The sequence below is a fragment of the Plectrocnemia conspersa genome, unplaced genomic scaffold (genome assembly GCF_051122295.1).
Source record: "Plectrocnemia conspersa isolate PC_06_02 unplaced genomic scaffold, ASM5112229v1 ptg000013l, whole genome shotgun sequence".
NCBI lineage: Eukaryota > Metazoa > Arthropoda > Insecta > Trichoptera > Polycentropodidae > Plectrocnemia > Plectrocnemia conspersa.
The window spans coordinates 12,247,302-12,264,699 of record NW_028277177.1 but is presented as its reverse complement, the minus strand read 5'-3'; the positions used below and the strand labels follow the sequence as shown (position 1 = coordinate 12,264,699).

At 28.8% G+C, this 17,398-nt stretch overlaps 1 protein-coding gene across 1 annotated transcript in view; it reads right to left on the bottom strand.

The window, feature by feature from the left end:
- Window positions 1-16,975, bottom strand: part of Sobp (Sine oculis-binding protein) — a 55,553-nt gene extending 38,578 nt beyond the window's left edge. The window contains exon 1 of the mRNA XM_088201758.1: window positions 16,703-16,975. Within this exon, the coding sequence (XP_088057884.1) occupies window positions 16,703-16,810 (108 nt within the window). The 5' untranslated portion in view covers window positions 16,811-16,975. The remainder of the gene's footprint in view (window positions 1-16,702) is intronic.
- Window positions 16,976-17,398: the final 423 nt, after the last annotated feature.

Here is a 17,398-nt window from a genome sequence, read left to right as displayed (position 1 = left end):
TTAAACAGTGAAAGCCTTAATGTTTAATAAAATTACATTGAGAAGCCGAAAAGCAGCACGAGATGCATTTAGAAAGTGGCAGCAAAATATGCTCAAGACTAAATTAAAAGCCTTAGAAATAGTCAGGAATTAATTAAACTTATGATTATAGAAAAAGATATGTGAAAAAATTGTTTTTCATTATCGTTCTAAAACTAGTAAAGACAACTACAGTGTAAATGTCAATAATCAGCAATACATTAGCTTAAAAAGAATCAAGGAAATTCGAATAGTTTGAGCTTCCATTATATTGTATAATAACAGTAGTTAGGGCAATTCAGTGTATTCTAGTTTCATTTATAAGTAAAATATAATAAAATATTTTTACTCTTAAACCAATTAGATTATTAAAAGTCAAGGTATGCACCTCTACATTACTTTAGGGATCACTGTTTTCAATTTAAAAAAATATAAATACAACATCCTAATTTTATTTATAAAACAGTAGTTAATCAAGAAAATATTCTAATTTTTTTTACGAAAATTTTAAAAATTTCACACTGCACGGCAAAATTTACTTAATTTGCAGCCAATGATTCAAAAGTGAGCAACTTTATTTTGACTGCGTATTAAAAATATTATTTGTAAATCTTATGAATATTATTTACATAAAATAAAACAACCCGTACGATTTTCTTGGTGTTTTCATGATCATATTAAATTTACCCCTCCCCTCGTTTGAAGAATGGATAAATTAAAATGAATTAATATGATACTAAACAAATTAATTCATTGTAAAAATTGTATATACACACTTGTTTAAAACATTCAAATTTTCAAAAATCGTTCGCGTCGGGAAACGCACATATGCGTCAATTGTATATTCTGACTATAAACATGACTAATAAAAAGTAAGTTTTAAATTTAATTTAATTGATAATTACTACCCAAAAACCTAGATTCAAACCCCACTGAAGCCTTTCTTCATTAATGATCATATAAATATAATTTCGATCGATCATCACAAATTAGGGTTTCCTAGACTTCTAATCTTACGAAAAAGTATCGCGATGATTAATTTAATTCGAGCTAGGTCGTATATATTGGGTACAAGAAATTCTATAAAAATGAATATAGAATATCATATTATACAATTCTGTTTATGAGTATTTTCATTGATAATTGCGACAATCTTGAACTAACATATAACACAAACATTTGTTTGAAAAATTCCTACTATTTTAGAAGGCTGCATAAAGTCTATGTACTATTTTAAAACAACAAAAAAATCATTTTTACGTATTTAAATTAAATAGAAATAAATTTGATACGTTGCACTACATTAGAAAGGGTTCAATTTATAGTGAAAAGTATCAAATTTGTATTTGTAACTATTTAAGCTAAAGTGCAATTAATTCACACCCTAAATTTAAGTATGAGAACACGCTTCATTAAATATTTTTCTAAAATTGAAATTTATTAGAAGAATCTACAATTTTTAATTATAAATTTTTATTCATATTTTATAATCTTTCGTTGTAACCTGACAAGCGTAAGACTAATGCGTTAACGGGTCAAATCAGTAACGTTTGGGTAAGTCAATCAGATCTAATTAATACCTACAAGTATTAACCATGGAATCGATGAAATAAATTATTACATGTATTTTAATTTATATTCAATAGATATCACTTTGCAGGTAGGACATGTTTTTTAATGTAATAATAGCGCATTTTTATCAATAAATATTCGAGTCTACTGCCGTGGCTCGAGCCCGTGTCCTCTGGGTTACAAGTTTAGACCTTACGGACTACGCCATTTCAAATGGATGTTTATAACAATTTTCCAAGAATATGCAGTGTTTTTATTATTATTTTCCCTATATCTAAAGTGTTTTAAAAATATATTAGATTGTTTCTCTATCTTTTAGAAAACGAAATGTCTTAATTTATAACACAATTTTTATATAACACAATTTTATTTGAAGAAAGTGTCGGTTGTTTTTGGTCAATATGAAATATTAAAATATTTTGCTTAATATGATCTAATGATAATAATTTTTGCATATCGATTGAGAGACTCAAACAATGGTCATCTAAAAAGCAATATAATAAATTTTTGGTTTAACAAAACATCCAAGAAATGCACAGCACCCACGCAGACTTTAGAAAGCCATCATTTATCATTAAAAACATACCACAATATCAATAAAAGCTTCGATACATATGTCTAGAAAATATACTCATGGCCTCGCGCATCAAATAAGCGCACTTTTGTATCATTTGTAATTATCGGACGGTCAGCTACAAATAGCCATCTCAAAAATAAAGTTTTAATCCATTGATCTCTATTGGTCGCAAAACACAACGCATCATCATTGAATGTTTTTAAGAATTATAGCTATTTCCTTTTCTGATATACGTACATTCAAAAACATGCTAGTTAAAACATACTACACCGATGGGCATCTCACTGCACGGGGTCGCAGTTATTTATTCCACAGCGGTTGCGATATTCAGAAAACGTGTACCCACGTGCCCAAAGATTATACGATACGTACAAATTTGTACATATATATGTACACATACATGTTTTCGTCGCGTGTGTGAACGCTCCTTTTTGGCATGTGTGTAGTATGTACTGCGATATCTGATAGCCAGGTTGAAAGGTGACACCGCGCCTCGGGATGAATTCGTGTTTTATTGTTCTTACAGACACCACTATGATACCTGTGTGAAACCGAAAATTTATTTATCCCCCCCAACCTTAAAAAAGTGAGCAAGTCCGGGTTGTAAACTTTGCTACGATTATGCCCTCTTGCAGCAAAAAGTCATTCAACACCTTTGAGACGAAAATGCCTCCAAAAGTTAAACCCTTTATGAAGGCGTTTGTTAATGGAGACTCCAAGTAGTTTCGTGTTACTTGGCGTAACGAGCTGTCATTTGAGGTGTTTACAAATTTAATATTTCGCTATTGTCAATATGTACTGTTCTTGTGAAATCTTAAGTTCACACAAATAATAATATGTTAGTCGGAGTACAGTACATAATGATTTTCTGCATAAATATAAATTAATAGTTTGATAATTTGTAGTCCTTTAAGAGCTAATTTATGACTAAACCTAGTTTTACCATGTAGCATTAATATACAATTACGTATTACAAAATCCCAAACAAAATAATAAACTACGCGTCATATCGAAAAATAATTATTTTGTAAAAGAAAAATACATTTGTAGCTGAAAATTATGTTGTTAATTAAATCAGAATCTTATAACATTAAATGATAAAAACAATGATTTTTATGAAATCAAACTCATGATATTTTACTTGTACATAAATCAAGAATTAGTAACTTGAACTTTAAAAATTAATTTGCTACTAATAAAATATCCTATAGATGCAATAAGTATTGTTTAATTTATAAATTATTAAAAATATTTACAGTAATATTCTTCGTAGGTAAAAGCATCCTAGTATCATTTTGTGTGTGTTACGTCAGACGTCACGTAAATTTAATTGGTTCATCACGATAACTTATTTAGTTTTTGTTTTACCAAAATTTCCATTACTAATGCGAGACTAGAGCACTTAATCATGTCAAAGAAAATAAAGACTTAAGAGTTTAATTTAATACATATAAACACTGGCGGCCGGTAAAACACTGTGTCTCAGTCGCACGATCGCAAAAGCGAGTCAGAGCGATAAGTCCTCTCCCTCTGTCACACATCACTCACACCGGCCGCCAGTGCATATATGTAAGTAAATATAATTTTGGCAAATCATTAATAAAATGAGATAGATAAACCCAATAAAACCAAAGAAAATAAATGTACTGTACCTAGTATTTCTTCCTGAAAATTTTCCGAAAAATTATAATATTATCTTTCTCATCTCAAAAATTTTTTTGTTGTAAACTAAATATATATAAATATTTTTAAATAGTTTATACTGAAATCATAAAACCACATAGTAGTTCAAAATTTGCTTAATTTATATCTGCATTTAGAGCAGGTTGTGAAAAAAGGGACAGGGATTTATGGAATTTTTAACAGGATATGTTAACACTTGTTTGACAATATGTGTTTTATTATGATAAGCAAACATTTCGTTTCGACTTCCTTATAAACATTTTCTGGTCAACAAAACATTTAGAATGCAAGGATCATGATTTTAAAATTCTGTTCGCCAAATAAATGCTATTTAGATAAACCGTACGATAAGATGCATTACTTTCTAAAATACGATGTTATGTGATTGAAAGTGACCGTTAATTATAATAATATACAATATTAGTAATATTTATGTAGTTGTATGTTTTAATTTAATTATTAATTAAATTTTAATTTTTAACCATAATATAATTCACATGAATAAATATTGCCTCAAATTGTTGTAGTAAAGATATAAACTGTAATTATATAAATAAATAGCGTATTTTTTATGTCTCAAGAAATAAACAACATCGATAAATATACAAATATGTCATTTTTTTATAGAGTATTAAACCTGTACATAGAATATGTGCAATAAGAAATATATATGTACTCAGTACAGTCATGCGTCATGTAGTCTTCAAGTTATACCGAAGATCGGGTTTTACTCTTGGGATTCAGGTGACCTTTTAACTGTACTATATTTGACTGTCGAAATGGAAAGCGGTTGCTTTCTCGTGAATTTAAGGGCTGAACTCTCGCTTATTCCAAGTCAGAAACGAAGTGGTAGTTTTGTGGCACTAAAGACAGTGTTGCAGCTTATAATAACGAGATATTTTATTTTTCAATAAAAATTCAAAATAAATATTTGCGTTGACTAACTAAGTTTTTTTCTTTATTTTTACTCTACCCCCTTTGCCTTACCCTAAATTATATCCTTATTTTGATTCATGATATTGTACTAAGCCTTATTATTTATATTCTTTCTCAGGTATAATAAGTGATATAAGAACATATAGTCATATATTTTATGAAAATGTATTCGACAGTATTTCACCTAATAAAATAATCAAATATATAATTAAAAGAAATGCTTACATAATAAGATTTATATATGTTTAATTAAAAATCCAATTAAAACCATATAACTTCAATGGAAAATATTAACGAAAACAAGTTTCATCTAAAAAATATTTGCACGTAGCAATGACGTCAATTAACTGTAAAATACCGTTACAGCGCAAATGTAGCATTTTCGCAACAATGCTAAAATAGCATTGCTTAGGTTTCAAGCAATATTTGTATTGTTAATTTAAATTATAATTAGTGGAAAAAAATATTTCGTCACCTCAGAAATAATTAATAAACACAAATTATATAATACAATTTTATATAATATATCATATAATACAATTTCCTATCAAATATAAATTTGTCGCGATTTTTTCACAAAGCGTTCTAATTGGAATTTCAAGATGAATAGATGTTTTTGATACTATGACTTACATAAGTAATTATTTACATACTTTAAATAAACTACAATATATCAACATGGTATAAATTCAATATTTTTTATTTAAAAGATATTTTAAATAATTGTTAAAGTTAAAAGTCGGCAATACATATAAATCAACTTAATGATTCATTTGACTAAATTGACTAGAAATAGTATGAAGGTACCAATACTATTTTTTATGCTGCCTATGATTTTTTATCTACTAAAACAATGCATTGAAATATATTTTTTTTTATCAATATTCAATTGAGTACGAGAGATTCGTCACGAAAAAAGTCGCACAATGAGATAATAATTGACTTGATATTTTCATGCTTTTCTCATGGATACAATTTTAATCCATGAGTGGAACGTGTAAAAAATGATGATAAACGCATAGCCCATACAGTGTTGAAAGATACGATATATCTGGAAACGATAGCCATAATATTATACATATGTATTATATCAGGAGTATATATATCTATCAAATACAAAAAATGCTATTCTTATAATCTTATTTTTAAACTAAGATCATTATAAAATAAAAGTTGTATTATTTATTATACCATCCAATAGCCGTGACCACTATATTCCAACGTAAGCTAAAAATAATAGATATACGCACAATATTTATATTCTGCCCGAGAGTTGATAGTATTTTTAGTCTTACGCGATCTATTTCTATTATTCATTAATTATATCAACATAAAAATCTCTAATATTTAATATTAACATTGATTTGATCGATATTTGATTTTATTTGCATAAATCATACATTTACATAGCAATAAACATAGAAGATTTAATCTTGTAGCTTTCAAAGCACAAGCTATAATGAATATATATTAAATACTCAAATAAAATAATAAAAAAAAGTTGTGGTTACATGAAACATAATAGCTGAAAGGTGTTGGATGACGTATTTAACGTTTCTCTGGCAGTCTAGTTAATTGCCATCAGAACGCCCACGCTATATTGTCGCTCGATGTGTTCTTTCCATAATTTACTTTAAAAAGTTAGTATTAATTATAAAACATGCCCATAAAAACATAATAAATTTCAGTAATAATAATTTGTGCTATTTGATAGGTTTCTTAAAATATTATGTTTAAGTTTTGGGTTTTACTGTTACAAACATTATCTATTTAGTAGTTAGCGTGGATTTTTATTATTGCGTTTGGATTCCCGAAATAATTCGATAGGGTCTTTGTTAACATTTTCACCTCGAGCTTTTGGCAAAATGTTAAAATATCGTCTTACCCACTGGCCCAGCATATTTCTGTTGGTCTATTTCAGTCGTGGATAGGAGCAAACATCCAAGGATGAAATCGTTTTAACAAAGTAATCTCAAATTAAATACTAGATAGCCATTTGTACGGCCTCGGAGACTACTTGCAACTATTCGTTGATTGTACAGGAAAATAATATTTCCTTTATTTATTTTATTTCCTATTAATAAAACTGAATTATACATATTTATTTTATAAACATTGAGAATGTTTTATGAACAAATAAGCAATATCTACAATTTAAAATTTTTTTTTTATTGTATATTACTTTATTCCTATATGTCTTGATAATTTTATAAAATCATATATTAAAGCATGTACAATTTTATTATAAATTATTTGCATAAGTATTTAAAAAATATCAATACAAAATCGCCCATTGGAATTGCAGTAGATATAACAAGATTTTGGTTGTCACACAAGCATAGTTAATTATATATACAAAATTATTTCTCCCTTATAATATAACATATGTATTTTAACTATTAAGTTTCACAAACGTTATATATTATTAGTGTAAATATAAATAGAATAACGGCAACCTGAATATTAATTTTTAAATAGACAAATATAGTATGTGATTATATGTTTAGAAATTATTAGCATATTGGAAATTACAACATTTTTACAGTCTTTTTCCACAAATAAAATGTAAACTGAAATTATCCGCAAAGGGTTGAGGTTGTGGGGTCAATATCACAGATTAAAAAAATATGTCATAAAACGCGTCTTTTATTGGTTTTTAATTGAGATTAACTCTCACGTTAGCACTACTATATTTAAAGCGAATGTAAATTTTCAGCTACATTGGATAATTGACGCGTAGTTTGTGTTTGAAGTATTATCAAGTATTTGAAGAATCACGGTTAACGATTTATATAATTTGAAAATATCAAAACCAAGTATTTGCATTATATTTTTCGTTTAAAATAGAAAAGTAATATACATGTAAAAACATCTCAAATCACAATAGAGATGGACAGCCTACCACATCATCCACTTTAGACCTTGGGTAAGCAACCGTCTTTCAATAAATACATGAGGCGTAAAGGTTTAAACCCAACTACGTTAATTATTTAGTGGATCTTCGCTTCAGTACACTGCACGAACTGAGGCTAGATCCGACCTCCTACCTAAGTTCTCGCGAGTGACAATCAGGTAAACCAGCGCGAAAAAAATATTGATGATCTAATCGAGTTAAGAAGGTGAATAAGGGATGTGAGAGATAAATAGCGTACCATATGCAGTGAGAACACGAAAAGACGCGGTTGAAAAACAAGATCATCGAAAATTGGATCAACGACTAAATTTTCCTATCAATCATTATTATATATAAGTGGATCCCTATAATTTGACGTTGTTGGTTCGTTTGTTTGATTTTTATTTAAATACGTTTATTTTAATAATATAAATAATTTCATAAATTAAATCACAGATCATTTTTAACATAAATTTCGGGATCTAAAATTTTCCTATTTGCAGGAAAGTCAAAATCATTTCATTTTGTGGCTTTATTGCTTTTTAACTCACAGATAGTGAGATATACATCATTGTATCTGAATTTATACGATGAACTACAACTGGCCGGTCGACGAAAGATTATCCTTCTCGTCGACCGACTTCGATTCAGCTGGATCTACCAATAATATATACTACTATCTACTGTAATCGTTGCGGCAAATACATATATGTATGTATAATTTAAATACACGAGAGTAATATATAAATCAGTACAGAATCTATTCGGATACTTCAAAAAAACCTATATTTTATATTGTATTAATTAATGCATTATTAATATCATAATATACCTTTTATACGCGTGCCATTCGTGGGTCCATATCTATGTATAATATAGGCAACTTTTCGAAACCCGCCCCGGCGAGTATTGTTTAAATCTTAAGCGCGTCCGAGCTTTATCTAATTAATGACCACACCGGGGGTGGCCTGTCCAGATAGTATCACCTTTCATAATAGGACCTCTATTCGTTTTTGGTCTGTAACAGTATCGGATTTTAGGAGTTTCGTACCCACCGTCCGTCGGTGTCCGAACCAGAAAAAACCTCTGGATGCTCTTGTAATATCGGATGAGAGAGAGAGAGAGCGAGAGTCTCGGGTCTTGAAATATGATAAGCTTTCCACTATCACTCGGTTTTAGATGATCTCCAATTATACAATATTATAACAAAACTTCGTTGTTATTATTATATAATATTTAGTTTTTAATGAGATTCAAAGAAAATTTCAAATTCGACTTCTTTTTAGATTGGGTTTCAAGGAATGTGTATTTTAAAATAAGATGAGGTATGGAAAAATAAATAATTTTAATTTTAACTGGCACTGCTTACAAAAAAGCGCTCAAGTCTCAATGCAACCCGATATTTTTACAACCGCCGATATCGAATGTCAACTGAGAGCGTTTTGTCAAGTCGAGTGTCGTAAACTGCACAGCATTAATTAAAAACAATAATAATAAATCGCAAAAATTACTTTACGAATTTATCAGTAGACTAATAATAATAATTATCAATCAGGCTCATTTGAGAAAAAATATACATATAAATACATTTATAAATTATTTTTTTACTTTATAATCAAACTAATTAAAACAGTAAGATATACTTTCTAAAAAAAATTAGACACATCTGAAATAAAACAGAAATTTCATATGATATACTGAGTGCGGTTTAGAGTGACAAAGAAAAATTATGTCTGATTGGCCGAGGACGTCTTGTCTGATCAGAGGCAATAAGCAGAACAGTAGTTGCAATTTATCGCTACTTAACACGTTACACATGTCTGATCATGATAGTTTTTATTCATGCGTGGTTAATGAGTGTATATATATGATATATGAAAATCGTATTTAATTTTCAGTGCAAAACAGTCAACCCCTAATGGTATTCAAATTACACCATAGATTTTAAATGGTCGGATGAATCAAAAGAGTATCATTTTACGCTGTAAATTTTCCAAAAATGAGTTGTTGGTATATATGGATGTAATATGTATGTATTTGAAAAGCGTACGTATGTATATATGCAGATAGCATATATACATATAGATAGAACATTATAAAAAAATAACATGGCCTCAGAGAACAGAATTTGTGCCTGGGAAAAGACAATATTAAATTTAAGCCACTTGTAAATTCAGATAAAGTTTTTTTTATCACCTTTACACATACAGCTTGGATACATGAAAAATTGTGTGAAAGCGTTAGACAAAAATGGCACTGGTTTTCAATATCTTATGACAAAATATATGTATGTTGGGCAACAAATACACGAAATATTACAGAGCAAAGAGTTCAAAAACCACCTCACTAGTATTCAGTTAGCATACTGGAAGTCATTCAGAGCTGTAGTGGAAGGCATTTTATGTAATAATAAAGACCCTAACTATACTGATTTAGAGAAACAGATATTAGGCTGCTACCAGAAAATGGGTGCAAGAGTGTCACTTAAAATTAATTTTCTCCATTCGCATGGCATGACTTTTTTCTAGAAAATCTAGGGGCAGTAAGCGACGAATCGGGTGCAAAATTCCATCAAGATATGGATTTTATAGAAAACCGTTTTCAAGGGAAATGGAATGCTATTATGATGGCAGATACTGCTGGTTCCTGCAAACTGTCAAAGTAGAATATAAAATAAAAACATAGTTTTGTATTTTACAATTAAACTATTATCTAAACATCAATACATAAATTAGATAGATTATTAATAATAAATAAATAAGTGTAAAAATGTTTACATATTAGACATTGATGAAAATTAATCATCAAACTATCAAAAAATATTAGCTTTGATACAAAATAATTATTTTTGTGTTAAATAAAAATATACAATGCAACCAAGCAAAAATATGTGTCGATGAAATATGCAAAAACATTTTTATATAAGCAACGCAATATTAAAAAAAAAATCTAGAAGCAAAAAAAAATACTGAAACAATAGTTTTTGTAATAAATGGAAGAGAAGAGTATTTGTGAGATACTGAGATTTTTTCCCTATGACTCTTATACAAAACTAATATACAAAAATTGGCTGCAGATCTGGTTAGTAAGTGCAACAAAGATTTAAATATATACAAGCTCAAATCTGAAGCATCGACACATATACAAAACAGTAAAAATGTAACTTCGCTTCATTTTCTATTAGCTCTTTATCACTATTAAGTCATACCTGAATTTAAATATTCCTCACTTTTTCTACTACTACAGATTCGATTAAGAGGACTGGTAAAAAAGGCAAGTAAAAATAATTTCTATAAAATATATAATTATAAAAAAAATATGTTTGTATTAATATTTATATCGTTGGAAATAAAAGATAAAATAGCCAAATTATAATAAGTATATTCTAAATATATTAATCATATTTTATATTTATTATGTACAAAAATATATTTATAAATCATATTGTATTTGTTTTAGTTTATTTATAATAAAATAAAAGAAAGCTTTACACACAGCACATAAAAGGCTAGTTACAACACTACGAATATGGGTTATTTTCTGTGAAAATATTTATTTTTGGGTGCGCCTCAATCAAAAAATACTACAACAGAGCCATAGCGATTTTCAGTTTCTCAAACCTTATGTGGTACGTATTATTTACTCAATTAAATAATAAATGTAAATTTTCATTTACTGTTTCTGTTGTCAACATTACTTAAGTTATTGATATCATCAATACATCAAATAATAATAATCCTAACAAATGAGCAATTACTTTAAAAAGTATGTATCTATTTCGTACCACAGTTCGTAGCTTAATATTTTATATACTACTTTGTGCGATTTGTGATCGTATAAAATATAGGATCAAAAATATTTAATTAAAAATTCATCAATTTTTATTAAAAAAAAATCAACATATACTCAGCGTAATGATGTCACTCTCAACACTGTTCAATTAATATTATATACAATTATTTATATCACTGTATTATCATTTAAGTTTTCGACGGATTCGATGATAGTTTTATATATTTGACGATTTAGCTAATGGTGTCTGCGTGAGTTTTATGTGTTTGAATAGTTTCTTATTTGTAATAAATATACTATAACGCTGTTCCCTTAGCCAATAAAACGATTAAATTAAATGGTCCTAATTATATTTATAATATCAAATTATGCTTTATTGCTTTCAAAAAGTTTAAAATGTACAAAATGTAAGTCGAACACGAACCGCCACGCCAATTTGCCGCCGTTTCAATTTTACAATAATTTTAACGCTCGTAACAAAGTTATGCTTGCTTAAAATATATTATAGGTTTTACATGCTATGCGCAACAATTTAGGCAGTGTCTTTATTTATTGTTTTTAATTAGCAAAACAGAAAAAATAAAATAATATTTCACTATAGGATTAATCTAAAATTCAGTTATAGCACCCCTTTATTAATTTTTCAACTTGCTCAACGCGGACCTTAATGCAATTGGTGAACCAAAAACAAGTATACGACGTCATAGAAGTCTTGCGTCTGCTTTTGACCCCCAGAGTTTCCAAAACATCTTGATATAGTCAAGTTGTAAAGGTAACGAGCGTTCCTACTACGACGGCGACAGCATGATTTTGTGTATTTTCACAAGCGAGGTACAAATACATTCTAACCAGTAGATATATATTTATACTAGCAAAAATATAATTTAATTGATAGGCGCTAGTGAAATTATTTGCTGCCTTAAAATGTGTATGAAACGCGATATGACAGTTGCGAAACGTCCATTTGCTGTTCAAACCCAAACCCAAACCCAAGATCTAAAACTAATTATAGTTTCAGAACTTTCATTAGGTCATGTCCAAAATACAAACTAGGCCAACTCATCTCTCAGGGGAAAATAAGCAGAAGAAGTACAGACAGACGTCGCATCTCGCATATTGCTCCATAGTTTGTCTGCATTTGATTATTATACTATGATTTAAAAATATGGTAGCTATTCTTATCAATATTACTATAGACTTCTGATAAGAGATCATTGATTAAAGTATATTCAAACCGAATTTCGGTCAATAGGAGGGCGCAAAAACAATTATCACTTCTCAGAAGGCAAAAATTCACGTCAAAAGCAATAAAATCGTGCCGTCACCGCCGTCGACGGCACGATTTTATTGCTTTTGATGTGAATTTTTGCCTTTTGAGAAGTGATAATTGTTTTTGCGCCCTCCTATTGGTCAAAATTTGGTTTAGATATGATTTATTCAATTCTCACTTATTGTAAGTAAAATAATATTAAAAAATATCAAAATCGAAAATTTTTAAATACTAATGAAATGGATATATTAAAAAAAAAGACTACTGACTGGCCAACTTTTGCCCCTCAATGGAAAAGGCTGAAATGACGTCCCTGCACTTAAACTTATAAAATCACTATTTCAACGATGCTTCAAAGTAAACGAAGAAACAAATCTTATCCTCAGATACTCTTGGAAAATTCATTAAAATATCGTTAGCTGTCTTAAGATCGTCCATAAAGCATGAGACGGGGTTACCAAGAGAATCCTCAATTTTGCTTGGAGAAAACTGAGACCTAATTGCGTTGACGGGTTTGCTAATCTATGGAATTATGTCCTTGGGAAGTGGGACTAGAGGTGATTGAGGATGATATTGAAGAGATGGTGGAGGAACATGGTCAGGAACTGACCACCGAAGAACTAATAGATCTGTATCGCCAGCAAAAGCACAAGTCTACAATGAAAATCTAGTCTTAAAGAAGAAGAAGAAAGAATATGAGAAACCCCTTGCTAGATATATCTGTAAAATGTGGGAAATGGTGCAAAATTTTATGAAAAAGCAACACCAGTCAGAGACATAAATCTACTCGATGACAATGCAGTGTCACATTTTCGCCAAATCCTCAAAAGAAGGCAAAATCAAATGCCGTTGTGTGGGTTTCTAGTTAAAATTCCACAAAAATAAATTTTATTGAACCATCAGTGATTCTAATATGAATAAAAAAATAATTGAGTATTTGTTTCTATTACTTCTTATAAAGAAAATTGTCTTTGATATACGAGTAATTCCGGAACGAAATAAGCTTCATATTCCACGGTACATTAAAACATTTCAATACTTGGAGTACTAATTTTTATTTTACATGGATAATATAGAATATATAAAAACAGTGAATTTCTTAATATTTTTTTGTACTATCCCTTGATTTTTAAACGAGTGCATACCATAGTTGCAACATAATTTAAAATAAAATAATAGCATTACTATATACGATAAACTATTATGAGTGTCATGTAAGGATTATTAAAAAGCGTGGGAAGGATTTTCTGTACGATTTTCCGATTGTGTTAATGAAAGCCAAACACTTTGCTATATTTAATGCATACTAACTATAAATAGTCATGGGCAACATACGCCAACTGTTATAGTAGCTCTGCTACTGGTATGCGAGTATAACACGATATAAAATCACCTTTAATCATTTTTATATAATACATGCTATATTTAAATAACTGATTTAATAACCTAATTATAAATAAATCATAGCTTTCATAATATAATAATATACATATAAAATATTCTCCTACTACTAATCATAATTTCATAATGCTTTGATAACCTGAACACACTTTTAAAATTTTGAACCGAATATGTCTATCTATGTATGTAGTTTCGATAAAATGTGGTTTCGTGACCAATCTTTGTCAATTATAGTTCATACATTTATTGGTGAAAAATGCATTCAGCATATATGTGAAAACAAAATTTCTGCATTTTGTGCATTTACGGAAAATTGCTCTATCGTAGCTGAGGGAAAATTTACGTAACACGGCATTTGAACATATAAATATATAATCTAAAATCATAATCTGCAGCCTATAATACAGCTTCAAATCAGTGCAAAATATACAAATAATTGATTGAATTTATTAATTACATCTGAAAATTTGATTAATGATTCATGAAAAAGTTTGCCTTTCTAACTGTAAAATATTGTTGACTATATTACTATTATTTTTAACTAAGAAACTTTTAAAATTTCTTTACGGGTCAACGACACTTGTCGAAAAGAAAAACAATTTTTCAAACAATATCTCAATTTAAAATATCTCAGTGAGACAACGTTATCGCTTGGCATCGAGTGCGAAAATCTTGAGCACACGTAACACGTAAATATAAAAATGTTAACGATGACATTTGATATACTTATGTATGTATAGACAACATACAGCAAAACTACAGAGGCGTCTCTTTTCAAATAAAAACTTGGATAAACTCTTCGAAAACTTTTATACTAAAAAACTTTAGCGAAAGCGCTTTCTGAACATTTAAAAAATAATTTATGATTTAAAAGTAATAATAATAAACAGCTAATAATATTTTTTCCTGTTCCTTATATAATTATTTACGACACAAATAAACTATAATTATATATTTATTTTGATTAAACCCATTAAAGTTAATCAGCTTAAATAAATAAATTGAAATAGCAAGTATTGGAAATATACTGGTGACTAATAAAAATATAATAAAATATATTCCAAAAATACAGATACAAGTTTAAGAAAATAAGCATTTTATTTTGGTATCTACTTAAAATATGGATCTTAATGTATTGATGAGAATTAGAACGAGTTCTTGCACAAAAAAAGTTCTGGACATTGAACGTATTTTATAACATCATTACCAGCAGCAGAGAAATTTTGATTAGAAGCAATTTAAAACTTATTTTAGGACTATATACAATTTATGTAGAAGTTTATTAATTTTTAATTTGAGGTATATATTCCACATCTTATCAAAAGCCAAAATGAAATCAACTTTGGATCAGAATAAATATCAGATGGTTAGAATAAAAATAGCATACGGTCAAAAGAAATGTAGGACGATCAGAATTTAAATAATGAATGGTCATAATTATATTATTCAGGATCATAATAAATATTAAATGGTTAAAATAAAAATTGCATACGGTCATAAAAAATATTATAACATTTATAAATATAAATGGGAAATAAGCATTGAACACCCCGTGAATAACTCTCAACGAATCTTGCGTCCTAATTGTATGTAGGACGCAGAAAACGTTTTTATCTATAATATATGGTTTGTTCTTAACCATCTTATTTAGTACTTTTAAATATTTGTTTTTAGTGGCACTACACAAAAATATATTCTGTAGTAGTATCCGCACTTCCTACAGAATATGCTAATAGATTATTGTTTGTTATCATGCATGGCTTTAGTCAGCCGATGTATATGCTGATTTAAGACATTCTTGTCAATACGGCTGTTATATTTTTTAACATATATTGTAAAATACACGTTTTATTTGTATATACAAATAAACAAACGATAAATTCCTTTATTTAATTTATTTAAAAATAACTAAAGTTGCAAAATACTGATTGGATACATAAATAATAAATTACTTTTATCAATAATTAATGAATCACTGTCCGAATTATTTTTCACATCATAAGTTCTATCGTAAATTCTGCATCGAATGGAACATTTCGAACGAAAAGTATTAAAATTTACCAAAATTTATAAGAATCGCTTAAGCTTATGGATTATAGATACAGATATTATATCTAATCTACAAGGATTATTTTTACTAAATATTTTATAAAGACATCTAGTCTTGAAATTTCTAGATAGAATCCCTAATTACCTTATTTTGTACCATATGAATAAGCAATATATAAAAAGAAACACAAATATAATATTCCGATATTTAGATAATAATAAATTTATGATCTAACCATTTTAATTTTGCTTGATCTATGATTTGTTTTCACCACAATATTTGTGCAAAATTGCAATATATTTGGTTTAATAAATATAAGAACGATCTATCTACGTTACTACGATTATAAAAAATGAATTGTAATATGAATTATTATTTTCGCTCACTAAGCGCGAAATTTGAATTTGAATTTTAATCTATGTTAATATGTGAATATAATAACTTTTTAGTAATGTTTTGAAAACAACCGTTGTTGGTGAAACAATTGAATATATTTAAATGTTTAACTACCTTTATTTCATCGTCGGGAGGCTCCTTCTTCAACGGCCTTCCGTCTAGCAGGGGTGGACTTGGCGAGGACCTCGGCGATGTGCCGCTGGCCATCATCAGCGATTTCATATATTTAATCGAATATTATAATATTGCGCGACACAGCCCTATAGTTCGATCCTCGAGAATATTTCTATTCGAGATATTTTTCACTTCGCGGCTCGTCTGTCATGTTTCGTAACTGTTCGGAAAGACGACGACGCGACCGACTCCGCTGCCAGCCGAGAAACAACTGATGACAGTCGTCCCCTCTACGTCAATCCAAAAATATCCCCTTCCAATCTCAGTGGGCGGAGTTTATACCCTTTCTATGCAATTTTACAATAGGAAATGTTTTCCATTCTGGCTAATGAATCATCGCTGAATAACATTCGTAAGAATCTGTGCAGTGACCTGAAAAACATTGCCCATTTTAGCGCAATAAAGTAAATAAATTAAAAAATCATTGCTTCCTTGCAACAAAGCATTATCACTGTGAATATTTATTTTCAATTCCAAAATGTGTTGTTCTGACCCGGCTGTCAGCGGGTTTATAGTTATGTTGTTATAAATTATTACTATGGCGAAATTATTATAAATTCGCGGTGCTCTCGTATTCTTGTCTACGTCTGTATAATATATGGTCTTTGAAGATCGGGTTGAACTCAGGACGTGGTA